General features: G+C 39.0%; 1 protein-coding gene across 1 annotated transcript; it reads right to left on the bottom strand.

Moving 5' to 3' along the window:
* Positions 1–20373: 20373 nt before the first annotated feature.
* On the bottom strand, positions 20374–20854 carry LOC131998140 (uncharacterized). Its single transcript, XM_059370465.1, has 2 exons — positions 20675–20854; positions 20374–20598 (listed from the first exon to the last, which is right to left on the bottom strand). Exons 1-2 carry the CDS (start codon positions 20787–20789, stop codon positions 20378–20380), a joined length of 336 nt encoding a protein of 111 aa, XP_059226448.1. The 5' UTR covers positions 20790–20854; the 3' UTR covers positions 20374–20377.
* Positions 20855–21205: the final 351 nt, after the last annotated feature.

The raw sequence follows: 21205 nt of genomic DNA, 5'->3' as shown, positions 1-21205 counted from the left end.
TTTGGATTTTTTCTCATAACATTGTGCCTGAGTGTGTGTGTGTGTGTGTGTGTGTGTGTGTGTGTGTGTGTGTGTGTGTGTGTGCGTGTGTTTGTCTGTCTTGCAGTCTATCCTGCTTTATATTTTATTTTCTTTCATTGTCCTTTTGGTGACTACTCTTTAACCCTTCATTTGTCAAAGTTGTGGTTGTTAGTGTTGTGGATTTTCGCACATTTCAGGGCTCATTTTAACAACAGAGAACTTTTTTTCTTCGTTTCACTTTTTGGCATTACTGTTGACTGTCTGTCTGTCTGTTGGTCGGTCTGACAGTCAATCCAATAGAACAACAGTATCCGCGCGCAAATACACTACGCCACACCGAAAAAAAAAAAGAGAACGCCATAGTGACGATAACGCGGTTGCTGTAGGTTGGCAAAACAGCGCCGGTGGCGCCGGCAGCATCACTTTTTCGTTGCTTTATTTTTTTGTTCACTCACTTTGGGCCGGATAAGATGAGAAAGGAAGACGGGAAAATAAAAAAGAATCTATTTTTACACACATTTTCACAGAAATTTAGCTTGAATTTTTTATTTTAGGGGAAAATGATTTTGGCGACAGGCAACAAAGGAAGAAGAAAAAAAAAACACCAGAATTGCCAAAAGAAATGTTTTCCAACTCTTGGATGCATTGAATTTTGAGACTTTTGGGGCCCTACTAAATACATCCAAAAGCGGTGGCATGTGCTCTGATGATGTTCGTTGCTGGCTGATGGTGGTGGTGCAGCATCCAAAGTTTTCCATGAATCTCCATTCAAACGAGACGAATTTTTGTTGTATTCATTCTTGCTTTTTCCACATTTTTTTTTTTTTTTGGCTATTCCCTTCTTACACTTTGCTTTGGGGTTTCGTTCACTGTAACTTTTTTCTTTCACTTTTCTTAATTTTTCACTTTTTACTTAAATATATTTTCAACACAATGGTGTTAAGGAGTTATTCCTGTTTCTCTCCTTATTATGAAACTTTTTTAGAGGAGGATTATATTTCTTTTTCCTCGCACTTCTCAGAGGGGTTTAGGAGATTTAAGCCCAAAAATTTGTGGCTCCCTTTCCGTAAAGCTGTTTCAATTTTAATTTTTTTCCTTATTTTTATTACACAAATTCACTCGAAAACTCACAGACAGCAGAGGAAGTGGCGAGATTTTGGATTTTTTTTTTGTGTTGTGCGTTGTATTTTCTTTTTGTTTTTACTTTTTCTTGCTATTTGTTTTATTTTTGTTAGAGAATTCCTCCTTTGTTATCATTTAGCATTAAAATACTACACCATACATTTTACATACATACATATGTATATATTCAATTTTAATTAATTTTTTCAATTTATTCTCCTGCGGCTGCGACGCGGCTGATGGATGACAACTTCTGAGGGCGCTGTATATTTTCGCGGTCTAAATTTCTTAAACACTTGTTTTTCTATAGCACTGCGTTGCTTTTTATTTGAATAAATTTTAACTACCGTAATTTTTACCAAGATTTCCGTTTACTTCTATTGAATTGATTTTATATATTATTTTGTTTTTTACTCCGGCCGCGACCAACGTTCAACTAGCGCGTCAAAATACAAATAAATTTATTCGAGTGTGAATTGAGAGAGAACCAACCAACAAACCATCAGCTTGCCTGCCAATCGTTGCTGCCAGTGTGTGTGTGTGTGTGTGGAATGCACAAAGAAGATGTTTTGTAGCAATCTCTTGGTTAGTGGAACTCATGTGTTTTCATTTCTTAGCAGAAGAGGGTGAGCGAACATTATGAGAGATATAGTGAAGAGAGGGAGAGCGAAGAATGTGAAAATGAGAGAACAGGGTTGCCGATACCTTTTATATTGCAAGAATATTTTTTTTGCATTTACTAAAAAAACGGTCATTGGTCACATGGGTCATTTACGTAGAGCCAAGTACCGACTTCATTCGCAGCGAAAATGTCTAATAAATTATTGCACAATGCGACGGACTTTATTCTTCCGCAGAGCACCTAGAAAAGACAAACATCAACACAGAGGAAAAACATTGATTGGTGCAGAGATTATGGGTGCCCATTTCGTGAGCAGTATTGGGTTATATATTCTTAAACTCAGGTTATAAAGGGTGATTTTTTAAAGAGCTATAGGAAAGTAAAAAAAAACATAAAATTCAGAAAAATTCATGAAATCTTTATTTGAATCGATAGTACGGTCCATACAATTTAATGTTTGAAGATTATTTCATGCAAATGGAGGCCGTGACTGCTCCTAAAATGCTACATTCGCTTAGTCTAATTTTGACATACTATTTCCAAAAGTGAAATAAAATATTCAACGAACTCGCCACTCAATAAGTCTATTGTTACGCGTTCTATGCGGCATGTGGCACCGTCTTGTTGAAATCACATGTCATGCATGCATTGCAAAAAAAGTTGAATATAATCTTACGATAGCGCTCACCATTCAAAGTTACGTTACGATTCGCATCATCTTTGAAGAAATACGGTCCAATGATGCCACCAGCCCATAAACCGCACCAAACTAAAATCGACAATTCTGTTTATTTACGTACCCATTGCGCCAAAAATTAGCTTCGTCGCTGAACAGAAGAAGCGCGCGGTGAACTTTCTTAACAGAACGGATAAAATTCATTAATTTGCAAGCGTTGTTCATGGTTAAATGATAGACCAAACTGAAGATGTTTGACAGTGAAACAAAACACAAAACGTGCGGCAGGGCACGGAATTACTGTGAGCACCACACAGCCTGGAACATTGAGGTCCGATCTGTGTGGTGTTCATTGCTGGCACGAGAAGCTTAGCTGGGAGCTACCGGGTGCGTCCACCGATTGCGGATAGTGCAATGATCCATATGGAGTAGCTGCAACGACAGTCGCGAATACAAAATCAGCGGTATCGAGTGAGAGGCCGGTCGGCACCGGCTCTTGCACAAATACTAAGTGCCTATGATGCTCGATATGATAAGGCGGGTAATTGGCGCCTTTAAATATCCCATGGCTACCCTGTTTCCTCCAATCTGCCATTTCAAGCCCCTATTGTAGTCAAGAATGCCGAAAGGACTGTGTGCCTGAAAATAATTTGGACAGGAAAAAGCGTTTCGGCAGTGCCGTAATACAGGGTTTTTGCAATCCCAAGACAGGCGGTTGTACAAACCGGATTGACCTGATGAAGTCCTTCATCGGCAAGGGCTGCCGCCTCAGTGTACCACACTGCTACAACAACAACAACAGGGTTTTTGGCAGAGACGCCACAAAAGTAGACCGATAGGGACAGCAAACGACGCCACATTTTTTGCCGCTCTCTTGACATTTCTCTTCAGTGAAGGTTTGCCATTTCGTGGTTGAAAGATATACGAGCCAACAGATAAAAGATACAGTGTCCAAAATTCGGAGTCAATGGCCTCAAGTTTAAGAGCGCTACGTTCAATTTAACGATGAGAATCATATTTCCAGCAATCCACACGAACTCCATGAGTCATCATTGCCTCCGGAAAAATACGGTTTTGTGCGGTTTATGGGCCGGCGGCGTCATTGGGCCGTACTTCTTCCGAGATGATCAAGACCGGCATGTTACTGTGAATGGGAATAGCTACCGTTCAATGATAAAAGAATTTGTTGGCCCCCATTAGATGATATGGACTTAAAGGACATGTGGTTCCAACAGGACGGCGCCACAAGCCACAGAGCGAATGACAGCCTTGTGAGAATATGCGAGAAAGAAGATATCTTAATAACGTCAAACCTGGTCGTCTGTTAACAGCTTTTTAAATCCGCCTTGGGTCTATGCTAACAAGCCAGCGACGATTGATGAACTTCGTGCGAATATCGAACGCGAAATTGCAGCGGTATCGGCCGATTTATGCTTGAAAACTGTCAATAATTGAGTTCAGCGTGTGGACTTCTGCGAGCGTGCCCGTGGTGGTCATGCCAAAGAAATCGAGGTCCATACATAATGGTATTGAACTTACTTTAGCAGAAATGAATTTCATAGATGTCCTCAGCCGCGTTTTTTCGTTTAAAAAAAAAGTCCTAACATTGCAATAGCATTGAATGTTAATACGCCAACTATGGCCCAAAAATCTTTAAACGAGAAATCGATATACAAGGCAGCTATATCCAAATCTAGACCGATATGAGCCCTATTGAACGGGGGTGGCGAGGGGCTTTACACAACTCACTGTACCAGATTTCGGCGAAATCGGATAATAAGTGTGTCTTTAATGTCCCTATGACCTTATATCTGCAGATCGATCTATATGGGGCTATATCAAGATAAAGCCCATCTTAGAACTTAACAAGCCCATAAACAAAAAAATAGTCAGTGCAAAGTTTCAGCTGAATATCTTGAGACTGTTGCGTGATTTCGGCCAACTCGGATAACAATTGCGGCTCCCAGGGGCTTAAGAAGCCAAATCGTGGGATCGGTTTGTATTGGAGCTATATAAGGTTACAGACCGATTTGAACATTTGTTGCAAGTTAAAGCAAAATACACCATGCAAAATTTGAGCCAAATCGGATAACTGTTAAGGCTTCCAGGGGATCAAGTTGCAAAATCAAACCAAATTATTGACAGATTTGAACTTTACTTGGCCCAGTACTTGAAAATTGTTACACAGCACTCTGTGTCAGGTTATTGATAGATTTAGACTGTACACATTTGTTGGAAGTCATTATACAACACTATGTGCAAAATTTCGGGCAACTCGGATAACAATCAGCCAAATCGGATAACAATTGCTGCTCCCAGGGGCTCCAGAAGTCAAATCTGGAGATAGGTTTATACGGGAGCAATATTCAAATTTGAACCGATGTGATCCATTCGCAACGACCTATATAAATAAGAAGTCTCTGTGTAAAATTTCTAGCAGATATCTTTATTCGTTCGACCGCTATTGTGATTTCGGTAGCCGAGGGTCGGACGTGGCTAGATCGACTTAAAATGTCAAGACGAAACAGAATATACATATATACTTTATTGGCTCGCAGATCAATATTTCGAGGTGTTACAAACCTATTGACTGGGTTAGTATACTGCCCATGCTATGGTCGTGTGTATAAAAATATTTTGTATTCTTTGTTCAATGCATCATAAAAATGCTTTATTTTTATTTTTGCCTGAACGTTTTTTTCTTGCGGCAACACTGGTTGCAACTCATTTTTGCCCATGAAGCAGAGAGTATTCGAAACAGCATCATAATTTTCTAATAAGATGCCCTAACGTTTATACGCAACACACACACGCCCCATCAGTGATGAGAAATTAAGATTTCGTTTAGTACGCCGCAAATGCCGTCACAGTTTTGTACAGTTGGCTATTTAAGGGGAATATTTAAATGTTTTATTTAATTACGCACAGTTCAACTCCTTCTAAAAATCGATAAAAGTTGGGTAATAGCAGTTGTCCACTGTTACTTCGCACTACAAGATTTTATATTAGTTAGGTTAGGTATATATACATATTTGTAAATGTCCCACCGTAAAATGGGGGGGTTTACTAACTTCGCCGGAGGCCACCGTGGCGCAGCGGTTAGCACGTCCGCCTATGACGCCGAATGCATGGGTTCAAATCCAGGCGTGAACAAAAAAAAAATTTCAGCGGTGGTTATTCCCTTACTAATGCTGGCTACATTTGTAAGGTATCCTGCCATATTAAAACTTCTCTACCAAGTGGTGTCGCTATACGCAATGCCCTTTTCATAAGGCCATTCTCTCTTTATTTATGTTAAAACTTTAATAAAAGTATTATGTTATCAATGAGATTTTTGTATTATTTTAAAAAAGTAATCGTGAAAAACATGGATATTTGACTGTGAGAAGGGAACCGTTTCGCCTCAACTTATCAAACGATAGGTTTAAATATAGAATTATTAAATTATAGTTACTAACTTTGATTGTTGTAAAATTTTTAGCAAATTCACCTACAGTAAAGGAATCTTTATTTTCTTGTAAAATCTAAAATTCTTTAGTGGCAAAAGTCTCTCGAAAGCCGCAAATGATTTTTCGTTTACTTGAATAATTGTTACTATAATAATCACATAATCTCGTTCACATAAAGTTTCTTTGTTTTTTTGATAGAACGATCAGCACTTTTTTAAGAGCATACAATATATGGAGCAAGTCGATCGTGTGCGAATTGTAAACTCGTAAAGTGAAAATTTTTCGTTAGGTAGAAAAATGCTTGTATGTCCAATAACAAAAACCATTAAAGCAACTGACAAATGTCGCCAGGCATACGAAAACGCAACAATAATTTCTAAGGCACATTCATTGCATTTAAGTGCTCATAAATAATTGTTTGTATTACCTAAAGCAAGGAATACAGCAGATCTTAATATAAAGCCATAATGGAGTTGCTTATACACAATTTCAACTGTGTATAATAACATCAAAATAAACCCGAATAAACTCTGCAATAGTTTGAATTACATGCTGAAATATGCTTACAATTGTAGAATTTTAAATTTTTATTATGACCGTGTAAAGTGTTTCCCCTTTATAAAATCAGCTGACATGAGTCATCAATTCAGATATAATCGTCAGTATAAAGTGGTTGTTGTATTTATATTTAAAAGAGTGCTACATTCGGCCAGACCGACTTTTATATACCCTCCACCATGGATCGCATTTGTCGTGTTCTTTTCCCACCATCTCTTTTAGGCAAATGAAGGATAAAAGTAAAGAATTGCTATGCTACTGGAGATATATCAAGTTTTGGTTCGATCGAGTTCTTTTCCCGGAATCTCTTTTTAGAGTTGCTATGCTACTGGAGATATATCAAGTTATGGTCCGATTCGGACTATAACTTAACTTGAACCATACTTCGCATAGCTGATAAAAGTCAAAATAAAACGTCTCATTCAAAAATTCCGCCGAATCGGATAGGAATTGTGCCCTCTAGTGGCTCAAAAAGTCAAGATTCAAGATCGGTTTATATGGTAGCTACATCAGGTTATGGACCGATTAAGACCATGCTTAGCACAGTTGTTGGAAATCATAACAGTGCACCTCATGCAAAATTTCAGCCAAATCGGGTCCAAGATTGGTTTATGTGGCAGCTATATCAAAACATGGACCGAAATAGGCCATTTACAATCCCAACCGACCTGCACAAATAAGAAGAGTTTACTCCTTCGGGAGTTAGCGTGCTTTCGACAGACAGACGGACGGACGTGGCTAGATCGATTCGGAACGTCGAGGCGATCAAAAATATATTTACTTTCTTAGACGAATATTTCGAGGAATTACAAACAGAATGACGAAATTAGTATACGCCAATCCTATGGTGGAGGGATTGTTGATTTGCCGAATTGTTTGTTTGTGTGTTCCGTATAGGCTTAAAAACATCTGAACCTGTGGTGAAAAAAGGGTACTTAATTTTTTGATATCTGAAGGGGGGCGAACCCTCCCCCTTACCCGGAGATGGCAGTAACCTAAAAACAAAAGTTTGGTATCAAAACCTGGGTTGGCGTGCCTATAGGCGTGGGCGGCCCAAAACCAAAACCCGCCAAACGGATATATACATAGACTAATCAGAACAATATGGGTAGCAAATTGAATGTATTTGAGAGTAGAATCTAATATCCAATTGTGGGACTAAGTGTTTCGTGGGTCACATCACCCCCAAAAAACCCCTCAATCGACCATTGCAATATGGAACTTTAAGTAAAGGTCTCTCGGAGTTGAGCGCGAATTTGACACTTTTTGGAGCAAGTGTCTGGGCGTCCACCCCACCCCCAAACAGGACCATTGCAATGTGGAGTTTGAATAAGATGTATTTGAGAGTAGAAAAATTCACAGGAAAATTTAAATACATTTTCAACTGAAATTAAGCAGAAATTTACAAATTTGGAGTATTTCTCTATAAAAAGCATAATCGGGCGCAGCGGAGCAGGCCGGGCTCAGCTAGGTAATCATAGGAAAAGGTAGGGTCTACCAGAACATACTATACCAAATTTGATCGAATTCGGGTAATAAATAGATCTTTTGCGGCCTCAGTACCCTATATCGTCTATAGGGCTGCTATATCAAAATATAGTCCGATCTGAACCACACTTCACAGAATTGGGTAGAAATCTACCAGAACTCACTGTGTCAAATTTCATGTTTTTATACCCAAGATATCTACAAAATTATAAATACCCAGCTTTTGGATATAAATGGGTAAATGCCCGGGTATTTACCCAATTTACCGGGTAAATACCTTTTGGGGTAAATACCTTTTGGGGTAAATACCCACCGCCCATCTCTATGTATAGAATACATACGCATGCAATGGCTAGTTCCTCTGTTTTATTTTAGTCTTATCCAGTGCAAGAAATATGTTCTGGATAGAATTACAGTGCAAAGTTGTTCTGGATAGTTATCGTGCAATAACATCAATGACCAACTTATAGTGTTTTGCACTATGTGGTACAAAAATAACAAGAAATTTGTAACTAATTGTACTTTCCAACCCGCAACATTTACAGGAGTACAAAAGTAAACAAATTTCCATCCCTGACTCTGAGCAACTGGCAAGAGCACAATCAAGTCCTCTTTTCGAGTGACATTCCATTTTGGATTTTATTTATGTTTTGATTTTCACTTTCGTTCGTTTGACATTAAAAGAGAGTCACGACAATCGCTCTTTTATTGTAAAACGTGCGCAAGTAATTTGTGTTTTGTTGTTTTGTGGTGTCGTCGCCTATTCAGTTTTCGTCTCTTTTGTCAACATTTTTGTATTGGCTACTACACTATTGATACAACTCTACAATCGGCACACAACCATGAGTGTGAGAAATACTGCGTTGTGTTTAAAATTTAAATGTAAGCCGTTTGAAGAGCGATGCAAATTGAAAAATGTTTCTATGCTTTTTGTGGAAATCTTGCCACCTAACATACCATCACATACATCCAAGTCGTAAAATACTGCAAAAAAAATTTGAACAGCTATAAATATCATAAAAAAATTGTTAAAGTTTTTTTTTTAAAAAAGATCTGAAAATTATAATTTTAATTTCAAAAAGGTCTTTAAGTACAAGAAATTTTAACTATTTGTTTATAGGCACTCGTAATAAGCATTTCTACTTACCTGGTTACATTTATCATAGTCTAAAGGATATTTTGTAATGCCTTACCTGAAAGTAAACAGAGATAGAAATACATGTTAAGAAGATGAGGGTATATTTTGCTGTTGTTTCAATTATACTCGGTAACTTAACAACTATTTAAACAACTTTACTTAATACACGATAAACGGAATGTCGAAACAATCAAGAATTTATACACTTTATGGGGTCAAAGACAGGATGCACTTATAAGGTGAGGTCATGCGTACAGCTTAGTAAAATTTTAATCTCGTCTTTCCGTTTGTAACACATCAATATATTAATTTGAGACCCATAAGAATATATGTATTCTTGATCGCCTTGACATTCCAAGTAGAGCTGGCAAAATATTCATGGCACTATCGATATTTTTTTTTGTCTGAATATCCATTGTTATTTTTCCTATCGATACCATCGGCAAAGTTCAATTGGTTTTTTCAAAATTGAACTAACATTGGTGAACCGACACTGAAACGATCCCTTATGATATGCGCCTATAGAGGGCGCTCTAGTGGCTCAATAAGTTAAGATTCAAGATCGGTTTATATGGCAGCTATATCAGGTTATGGATCGATTTGAACCATACTTAGCACAGTTGTTGGAAGTCATAGCGAAACATGTCGTGCAAAATTTCAGCCAAATCGGATAGGAATTGCGCCCTCTATAAGCTCAAGAAGTCAAGATCCAAGATCGGTTTATATGACAGCTATATCAAAACATGGATCGATATGGCCCATTTACAATCCCAACCGGCCTTCGCTTATAAGAAGTATTTGCGCCAAATTTCAAGGGGCTAGCTTGACTCTTTCGAAAGTTATCGTGCTTTCGACAGACAGACGGACGGACATAGCTAGATCGACATAAAATGTCATGACGATCAAGAAAAGATATACTTTCTGGGGTATCAGACGTATTTTCGGGTAGTTACAAACAGAATGAAGAAATTAAAGGGTGATTTTTTTGAGGTTAGGATTTTCATGCATTAGTATTTGACAGATCACGTGGGATTTCAGACATGGTGTCAAAGAGAAAGATGCTCAGTATGCTTTGACATTTCATCATGAATAGACTTACTAACGAGCAACGCTTGCAAATCATTGAATTTTATTACCAAAATCAGTGTTGCGTCCAACGCGTCCAACAGCATCTTTGAAAAAATACGGTCCAATGATTCCACCAGCGTACAAACCACACCAAACAGTGCATTTTTCGGGATGCATGGGCAGTTCTTGAACGGCTTCTGGTTGCTCTTCACTCCAAATGCGGCAATTTTGCTTATTTACGTAGCCATTCAACCAGAAATGAGCCTCATCGCTGAACAAAATTTGTCAAAATTTGAACACATTTCGAACCGAACACTGAATTTGGTAATAAAATTCAATGATTTGCAAGCGTTGCTCGTTAGTAAGTCTATTCATGATGAACTAATTTCGTCATTCTGTTTGTAACTCCTTGAAATATTCGTCTGAGACCTTACTTTACTTTAATTGGCGATGGCAGAATATTTGTTCCACTAGCCGAACGAAGAATAGCGTTCTAAGCGCCTCGATCTTCTGCGATCATTCTAAAATCTCTGACACCAAGTTTCGAGGTGTCTCCCACCACTTGATCTTTCCATCGGGCTTTTGGTCTTCCCGGTTTACGTGTATCACCGTGTTTGCCTTCAAAAGACTTTATTGCTGGAGATTCTTCATCTGAGTGTGCAAAATTAATAAGACTCTGCAGGATGACATTTGCTGATACGCGTTCCTAAGTAAGAATAGGAAAGAATCTCTCCGAACCATTTAATACCAAACGAGGTTTCAGACAAGGAGACAGCCTATCGTGTGATCTCTTTAATATCCTGCCGGAGAAGATTATACGAAATGCAGATGTGAATAGATATGACATCCTAATCACAAGAGAGCACATGCTACTCGCCTATGCCGACGATATCATAGGTCGGTCACCGGAAGAAGTAACTGCAGCCTTTGAAAGAATCGAAAGAGAGTCAGTGAAAATGGGTCTGGCAGTAAATGGAGATAAGACGAAATGGATGGTTTCAACTCCCAAAAAGCTTTGCACAACCGAGCAGATAAAGAAAATGGAGAAAGTTGGGAACCACAACTTTGAGATAGGCAGTAACTTTATCTACCTCGGCACCGCCGTAACCGAAACGAATGACACCAGTTTTGAGATAAAGCGAAAAATAATACTGGCAAACAGATGTTACTTTGGACTGAGTAAGCAGTTTAAAAACAAGGCCACCTCTTGACAGACGAAGACTACACTTTACAAGACACTGATACTACCCGTGCTGTTATATGGTTCTGAAGCATGGGTACTTGTGAAAGCAGATGAGGCAGTGCTTGGAGTATTTGAGAGAAAGATTCTTTGCAAAATATATGAACCAGCTTGCGTTAATGGAGAATATAGGCGACATATGAACCACGAGATGTATGACGACGATAGCATAGTTACACTCATCAAAAAATTCTTCTGAGACCCCATAATGTATATATACTCTTGATCGTCAAGTCATTTAAAGTCGATCTAACCATGTCCGTCCGTCCGTCTGTCTGTCGAAAGCCCGCTAACTTTCAAAGGAATAAAGCTAGCCGCTTGAAATTTTGCACGAATATTTCTTATTAGTGTAGGTCGGTTGAGATTGTAAATGGGCCATATCGGTTCATGTTTTGATATAGCTGCCATATAAACCGATCTCGGATCTTGACTTCTTAAGCCACTAGAGGGCGCAATTCTTATCCGATATGGCTGAAATTTTGCTTGAGGTGTTTGGTTATGATATCCAATAACTGTGTTAAGTATGGTTGAAATCGGCTCATATCCTGATATAGATGTCATATAAACCGATCTGGCATCTTGATTTCTTCAGCCTCTCGAGGGCGCAAATCCCATCCGATTTGGCTGAAATTTTGCAAGAAGTGTTTTGTTATGACTTCCAACAACTGTGCCAAATATGGTTTTAATTGGTCCATAACCTGATATAGCTGTCATATAAACCGATATGGGATCTTGACTTCTTGAGCCTCTAGAGGTCGCAATTATCATCCGATTTGGCTGACATTTTGTACAACGACTTCTCTAATGACCTTCAATATACATGTCAATTATGGTCTGAATTGGTCTATAGCCTGATACATCTCCCATATAAACCGATCTCTCTATTTTACTTCTTGAGCCCCTAAAGGGCGCAATTTTTATTCGAATTGGCTGAAATTTATACAACTACTTCTACTATGGTCTCCAACATTCAGTTCAATTATGGTCCGAATCGGACGATAACTTTATATTATAGCACCAATTTTTTTTTATCATACTAGCTGACCCGGAACCGCTGCGTTACGTCTTCTTTTACTTTATATGGGACAAACGTTTCCTTGGAATATTTATTTTCGACAATTAAAGAGCTTTTAGTAAAATACCATGCTACCAAAATAGTATATCGCTTGACTAACAGTTTAACAATATAAGTGCCTTTATCTGAATTCCATATGACCTTTATTGGTCTACGAATTTAAGTTTGGATGCAAGGTGTACTCCATTCTTAAAATACTTCATTTCAGCCCGATATTCTCATGATGTCTGATTTAGTGGTGCTCTTCTCTCAAATACCATTTATTTAAACCCCATATTGCCATTGGTTTTGAGGGGAGTTTATAGGATGAGGCGTCCCCCAAACACATGGCCCCAAAATAGGTTATCAAATTCGTTTTCTACTCTCAAATAGCTTTCATTTGAGCCACATATTGGCATGGTCGAAAAATTGTTTCCCTTTGGGTTTGTTTTGGGAAAGGGATGATGCCCTAAATATATGGTCCTACATTTGGATATCAAATTCGTATTCTACCGCCAAATATCTTTATTTGAGCCCCATGTTGCGATGGTCACTAAAAAATTGCTGTTTGTGGGGTTTGTAGGGTAGACCCCCAGAAAATTGGTTCCGAAAATGGGTATCAATTCATGCTCTACCCCCCAATACCTGTCATTTAAGCCCCACATTGTCATGGTCGGCAAATATGCCCGATTAAGGGGTGTTTTGGGGAGTGGGGTGGTCCCACAAATTCTAAGCCCAGAAAATATATCAGCAGCGTTCTACCGCCAAATATCTTTATTTGAGCCCCATGTTGCGATGGTCACTAAAAAATTGCTGTTTGTTGGGTAGACCCCCAGAAAATTGGTTCCGAAAATGGGTATCAATTCTTGCTCTACCCCCCAATACCTGTCATTTAAGCCCCACATTGTCATGGTCGGCAAATATGCCCGATTATGGGGTGTTTTGGGGAGTGGGGTGGTCCCACAAATTCTAAGCCCTGAAAATATATCAGCAGCGTGCTCTATTCTCATATATCTATATATCATTTATATGAACCCCATATTGTCATTGCCCTCAAATTGGATATCAAATTTGTTTTCTAATCTCATTTAAACTCCTTATTGCAACAGTCAGCAAATATTTCCAGTTTGGAGTATTGGCCCTAAAAACTATGAATATTTAGTTCCACTCTCTTTAAGACCCAAATTGTCTTGGTGAGCAAATACGTCCAATTTGGGGGTTGTTATGGTGGTGGGACGTCCCCTAGACAGTTGGCCCTTAATGTTGATTTCAGATACGTGGTCTACTCCCACATTCCTTTAATATGAGCCCCATATTTCCATAGTCGGCAAACATGACCGGCATGGGGGGGTGTTTTGGGGGATGGGCGGCTACTCAGTGAGTTGGCCTTAAAAATATATATCGGATTTGAGTTCTTCTCTAAAAACCCTCTTATTTTAGCCTCATATTGCAATAGTCAGCAAATACTTCCTATTTGGATGGTGTTATGGGGGTGGGGTGGCCCCATAGACACTTTTTCCGAATATTGATATCGAATTCGTGCATTACTCCAAAGACCTTTCATTTGAGCCCCATATTGCTATCGTCGTAAATTTGTTCCCATTAGGGGATGTTTTTACCCCCCAAACACTTGGTCCCATATTTGGATATCAGATAGGTATCCTACACTCAAATTAATTTTATTTAAGCCCCATATTGCCATCCATGGTCAGTAAGTAAGTCCTCTTTGGGGGGTGTTTTGGGTAAGGGGTGAACCCCCAGAAACTTTGTCCCAAATTTGGATATCAGGTTCGTGTTTTACTCGCACATACCTTTCATTTGAGTCCCATATTGCCATGGTCGGTAAATATGTCCGATTAAGGGAGGTTTTGGGGGTTGGGGTGGTCCCCCGACAATTGGATATCAAATACGTTTCCTTATCCTAAATACCTTTCATTTGAGTCCCATATTGACGTGAGTGGTCTAAATATATGTTTGGTAGGTTTTAGGGTGGGGCGGCCCCCCTGGGTACCCCATTCGAAATTTTGATACCAAATGTTTATTTTTAGGGTACTATATGAGAGCACATAAAATTTCCCTTAAATCGCACCACCCATCTCCGAGATCTGGCGTTTCTGAAAATTAGGGTTAGGGGGAGGGTCCGCCCCCCTTCAAATATCAAAAAATGTGGTACCCTATTTTCACCACGGGGTAATTATGCACCATCTATGAAAATTTCAAAAAAAAAACCGGTTCAGCCGTTTCCGAGTCTATAAGGAACACACAAGCATACAAACAAACAAACACAAATAGTTTTTTATACCCACCACCGAAGGATGGGGGTATATTCATTTTGTCATTCCGTTTGCAACACATCGAAATATCCATTTCCGACCCTATAAAGTATATATATTCTTGATCAGCGTAAAAATCTAAGACGATCTACACATGTCCGTCCGTCTGTCCGTCTGTCTGTTGAAATCACGCTACAGTCTTTAAAAATAGAGATATTGAGCTGAAATTTTGCACGGATTCTTTTTTTGGCCATAAGCAGGTTAAGTTCGAAGATGGGCTATATCGGACTATATCTTGATATAGCCCCTATAGAGACCGATCTGCCGATTTAGGGTCTTAGGCCCATAAAAGCCACATTTATTATCCGATTTTGTTGAAATTTGGGACAGTGAGTTGTGTTAGGCCCTTCGACATCCTTTGTTAATTTGGCTCAGATCGGTCCAGATTTGGATATAGCTGCCATATAGACCGATCCTCCGGTTAAGGGTCTTAGGCAAATAAAAGCCACATTTATTATCCGATTTTGATGAAATTTGGGACAGTGAATTGTGTAAGGCCCATCGACATCCTTCGTTAAATTGGCCCAGATCGGTTCAGATTTGGATATAGCTGCCATATAGACCGATCCTCCGGTTTAGGGTCTTAGGCCCACAAAAGCCACATTTATTATCCGATATTGATGAAATTCGGGACAGTGAATTGTGTAAGGCCCATCGACATCCTTCGTTAAATTGGCCCAGATCGGTTCAGATTTGGATATAGCTGCCATATAGACCGATCCTCCGGTTTAGGGTCTTAGGCCCACAAAAGCCACATTTATTATCCGATTTTGATGAAATTTGGGACAGTGAGTTGTGTTAGGCCCTTTGACATATTTCTTCAATTTGGTCCAGATCGGTCCAGATTTGAATATAGCTGCCATATAGACCGATCTCTGGATTTAAGGTTTAGGGCCCATAAAAGAGGTATTTATTGTCCGATTTCGCCGAAATTTGGGACAGTGCTTAGTGTTAGGATCTTCGACATGTTTATGCAACATGGCCCAAATCGGTCCAGATTTGGATATAGCTGCCATGTAGACCGATATCTCGATTTAAAGTCTTGGCCCCATAAAAGGCGCATTTATAATCCGATTTCACTGAAATTTGACACAGTGACTTATGTTCGGCTTTTCGACATCCGTATCGTATATAGTTCAGATCGGTATGAGGTATATGAGTATAAGGTATGAAATTTTTACCGAATTTTGATGAAAGGTGGTTTACATATATACCCGAGGTGGTGGGTATCCAAAGTTCGGCCCGGCCGAACTTAACGCCTTTTTACTTGTTACATATATGAAAAAGAAGATAAGATGTTTGCCTAAAAAGAGATGCCGCGAAAAGAACTCGATAAATGCGATCCATGGTGGAGGGTATATAAGATTCGGCCCGGCCGAACTTAGCACGCTTTTACTTGTTTTTTTTTTTCATATTTTGCATGTATTCGGCATATCTTTGATTCAGATCAATCTTGCGATCTTATTAACATCATTGATGTTGGGAAGACGTGTGTTCTTAGAAATTGCCAAATATTTTTTATTTTACAATCAATTTTAAGATGCAAATAAATTGTGCAGCCTTGAGGAAACTGTTCGTAGCCTTAAGCTGTCTGTAAAGTGTAAAATCTTTGAAATTCGGCAAGAACGTATGTATTTTTTCTTATGTACATTTATTATCCAATATCTTGGTTGAGTGCTTGGCACACTCATATATCGTTAGACCAACATTAATAGTCCCGTCGTCTTGGCAACCAAAAGGCTATGTTTAATATGCGCAGGCAAACAGAGGCAATGTTTAAGTTTAGAACTTGTTGTTCTTGAATTGCCAAAGTACACAAGTTAGCGGGATAAAAACATAAAACATATATGCAGCACACATAAACAAACAACACCATCTTCCATGTTTTGGAACCACAACTTTATGGACGATTTGATCGCATTTAAATGTTGGCCAATGATGCATGAAAGAAACAGAAGCAACAACGATATGGCTAAAGTTAGCTTTAGCAGGAGCCTGAACTAAGACAGCCCATTCTTCGTTGTTTCTTATGCTCTCCATGAGTATTGCACAAAATTTCCTGGTTTTTGGTATTTTAATGAAGTGATGTTCTGCCAGCTCTGTGCGGATGGTGCAGGATAAGAAACATAAGTTTAGTTTTTTCTATAAGAAACAAATTGTTTTTTTTGCCTTTGCAATGAGGAAAATATTTAAAAGCTTTAGCAACACCATTCCTGGGATATGTGTTCATTTCTTATCTTGTGCTGAGCACTAAGAAAAACACAAAACTTTTACGCGCCATATCCTTCGTAAAAGTAGCACTATTAACGAGTTTTAGATGATACGCTTGCTTGTTTGATTTTCTTGGCCTCTTGCGCGCAGCAACAAGAGACAAGAAAGACATTTGGTCACACATAAACATTAGTTGGAATGTAATTCATTTCTGAATATATAGAAGAAGATAAGACAGTAACATAGTTTAATCGCCCCGACATTAAGGTTGGTAGAGTGATCTGCTTACGCGCAACCCCCGGATTGAGGGTTCTGTTTTCACAAGAGGGTTTGATTTGTCGCAAAAAATTTTCTGCGTCTCATAAAGGGTAGAGTGACACTTAAACCCAATCTCATTACAGTACAGAAGCGATAATACCAAGGCTAAATGTAGCTTATTTTGCCTTGTGGGCTTCTTCTACGATTTCCAATACCCGGATTGGAGATACTATATTCCTCCACTGTAATTAATACTAGCCGATCCGGGCCAGCTCCGCTGCGTCTTCTTTAACTCTCTAATATCTATTTAGGGTGGGGACACTTCGCCCTGAACGTGGATATCGTGCTACTGTAGCCTATATCCGCCTATGACGCTGAACGCCTGGGTTCGAATCCTAGCGGAACTTAGGATAAAATTTAAAGCGGTGGTTATCCCCTCTTAATGCTGGCGACATTTGCGAGGTACCATACCATGCATGGCATGTTAAAAAAATTCTGCCCAAAGAGGTGTCGCACTGCGGCACATCGTACAGACTCGGCTATAAAAAAAGGTCTATTATCGTTGGTAAACTCAACTTGAATCGAAAAGCACCTATTGATGTATGAGAATTTTGCCCCTGCTTGGGTCCTGGGCAAATTTTTACTCTACTCCCAAATTCCTTTCTTTTGAGCTCAATATTACTGAATTGGTAAATATTTCAGGTTTAGGGGGTATTTGGGGGGTGGTCACTTGGCTATCAAAGTAAATATAAGATTCGTGCTCTACTTTCAGAGTGCCATAATGGCATTCATAAGAGTCCCATAATGTCATGATCGGTAAATAAGTTGTGTTTGAAGGTAGAAGGTAAATAGCTTTTATATAATAAGGAGGTATTTTGGGATGGCTCTATATATCCATTTGGCGGGTTTGGGTTGTCCCCGCGGCACCCGTCCCCAACAATAGAAACCATGTTTTTTTTGGTGATTGTTAGAGTGCAAAAAATTTCGTAATAATAAGTGCTTTTTAGGTAATAAAAAAGTGATTTTTAGGGGAGACATTTCGATTCAAATGTGGATATTAAAATCGTGTCCTCTCCCAAATTCATTGAACCCCATTTTATTATGGTCGGTAAGTATGAACCGTTTGGAGGATGTTTTGAGGCTGGGGAGACCACCGGCACGGTGATTTAGGGCGTACCCCCAAAACTGGATGTCAAATTCGATTTCTACTCTCAAGTACCTTTCATTTGAGTCCCATATTGTCATAATGGGTCAAATAACCCATTTGACGTATCTTCAAGAGGAAACGCGCCAAATAGACTTGAACGCAAATTTTAATGTCATATTCGTAATCTACTCCCTAATACCTTTCATTTGAGTCCCATATAGCCATGGTCGGCTAATATGCCCATTTGGGGGTCGGCGACCTCCCATTATTTGGTCCTAATGTTTTATGCCATATTTGTAATCTTGCCTAAATACTTTTCATTTGAGTCCCATATTGACATGAACTTCGAATATATCTGTTTAGAGGAGTTTTGGGGTTGGGTACTTGGACTCAAATTTTAACACCATATTCGTTTTCTGGTCTCCAATACCTTTCATTTGATACCCTTATTGTGCCCATCGGACCACTTTCGGATATGGGTGGCGTTTTGGGGATAAGGGGGAGGGTCCGTCTCCACTCGATATCTAAAAAGTATATAGCCTTTGTTTCCTTCCAGACAAACGTACACAATCTATGAAAATTTCAAGAAAATCGGTTCAGCCAAGTATCATATAGTCATAATGGGTATAATGGCGTTTTTGAGGGTGGCCTTCTATACTTTCATCTGATTTTGTATGCCAGATTCGATATCTACTCCCGAATACCTTTCATTTGAGCCCCATTTTGAAATGAACGTCCAGTATGTCTTTTTAGGGGGAGTTTTGGAGTTGGGGCGGCCCGATGGGTACTTAGACTCAATGCCATATTAGATTAGAGTCTAAGTCTAAGTTAGACTTTTAATGCCATATTCGTATTCTACTCTCCAATACCTTTTATTTGATACCTATATTGTCCCGATCGGTCCACTTTTGATTTTGGGTTGTGTTTATGGCATAAGGGGGAGGGTCCGTCCCCCTTCCGAAACTGAAAAACTATATAGCCTATGTTTCCTCCCAGACCAACCTGCACAATATGCGAAAATTTCGAGAAAATCGTTTCTGCTGTTTTTCTGTCTAACGGAACAAACGAATCGAGCCCCATATATGCGTGATTAGCTAGTCTGCCCATTTTGGGCGTTTTTTGGGGGGTGGGGTGACCCCCTATACTTCGACATCAATTTGAATGCCGGATTCGTTAGCTACTCCCGCATACTTTTCATTTGATGCCCATACTGTCCTTATCGGTCCACTATTGATTTTGGGGTAACGGTGGAGGGTCCGCCCTCTTCCCTTCCTGATCATACCTTTAATTTGAATCCCATATTGTCATGATCGTCAAATAAACATATTTTAAGGGTTTTGGGGCTGGGGCGGCTTCCCAGGTACTTTGACCCAACTTTTATTATGAAATTCGAACGAACATAGCTAAATTTATTTATTTATTATCCGATTTTGCTGAAATTTGGGACAGTGAGTTGTGTTAGGCCCTTCAACATCTTTCTTCAATTTGACCCAGATCGGTCCAGATTTGGATATAGCTGCCATATAAACCCATCTCTCGATTTAAGGTCTTGCACCCATAAAAGGCGCACTTGTTGTTTGATTTCGCCGAAATTTGGGACAGGGCGCACATTGGTTCAAGTTCATTGAACGAGCGGCTAAAAATAGAAGAAGTTGTCGAAGGACAATGAAACTTGGCACATAGGCATTTTTTGTTTGAATCAAGAAAAAATGGAAAAATCAAAATGATCCGCCCACTTTTACGCCCACCTCCCATACAAAGTAAAAATTAAATTTTGACCTACGGCATTGTTTTTTGGCACATAGCATTTTTAAACACTCAGAATCATTTGTGTGAAATTTGAAAAATATCCGCCCACTTTTAATTTTTAATGCATCAATTCAATTTTCACAAAAAGTAATTATTATAATTGTAGAATGGGCTCCTGAAAATATATACCTGATCCGCCCACTTTTACGGCCACCTCCCATAGAAAAAACATGAATAAATAAATTAAGCATAGTCTTTTAATAATTTTTTAACATCATTATCGTACTCCAATTTTTTGATTTGCAGCTTTGAGCGAAATCTATTTATAAATGGGTCTGAAGACAATAAAAGGTTATGCATTACATCTTCATTAGTGGCTACACGTCCAATTCTTCGCGAATGATGTAATCTATAGGCTCTATAATCTTTATTCCTCGCTTCCTGAGCTTCTTCGGACAGCATACCTGATACAAACAATCAATTAAAATGTAAAAAATGAAAATTAAATCATTGAATAAGGGCCTTTAAATAGAGACATACCTATTGGCAGAATAGCTTCTGCTATAATTTTGCTACCATGCACCAGAATCTTATGCACAGTTACAGGCATGTAGTACCAGCCATAGAGATCAACAAACAACTTGGCAGTATCCATGCAATATATATGAAATTTGCTAGTGTCGACTGCTGCATTACAATTTATTGCGGCCAAAATAATTTTAAATCATCATTTAAATCATCAAGTATCAGCCCAAGTGCCTTCTCCGGGGTGAACGCCTTAATGGATTTGTCTAAACACTCACTTTTTTTTGCGGCAGACGATATCAACACCATTGAGGTGTTTTCACAAAAATCTTGTACCTTTGTCCTCTTTGTTCGCGGTTGGCAATCCTCGAAGGCTTTTGCTGGACGTCCACGTTTAACCATATTTGAACAGCTTGGTGCTTCATTGTTTGCGGTATATTTGCACACTTTGTAGACATTTTTCAGCCAATTTTCATTAAGATCAAGAAATCTGGTTTTTATGCGTCTTGCTTTTTGCCATCTATCTTTGAACTTTGTAAAAAAGTT

Source organism: Stomoxys calcitrans, chromosome 1 (assembly GCF_963082655.1).
Source record: "Stomoxys calcitrans chromosome 1, idStoCalc2.1, whole genome shotgun sequence".
Lineage (NCBI taxonomy): Eukaryota > Metazoa > Arthropoda > Insecta > Diptera > Muscidae > Stomoxys > Stomoxys calcitrans.
The sequence above is the reverse complement of the archived record's forward strand: the minus strand, read 5'-3'. Positions and strand labels throughout refer to the sequence as shown.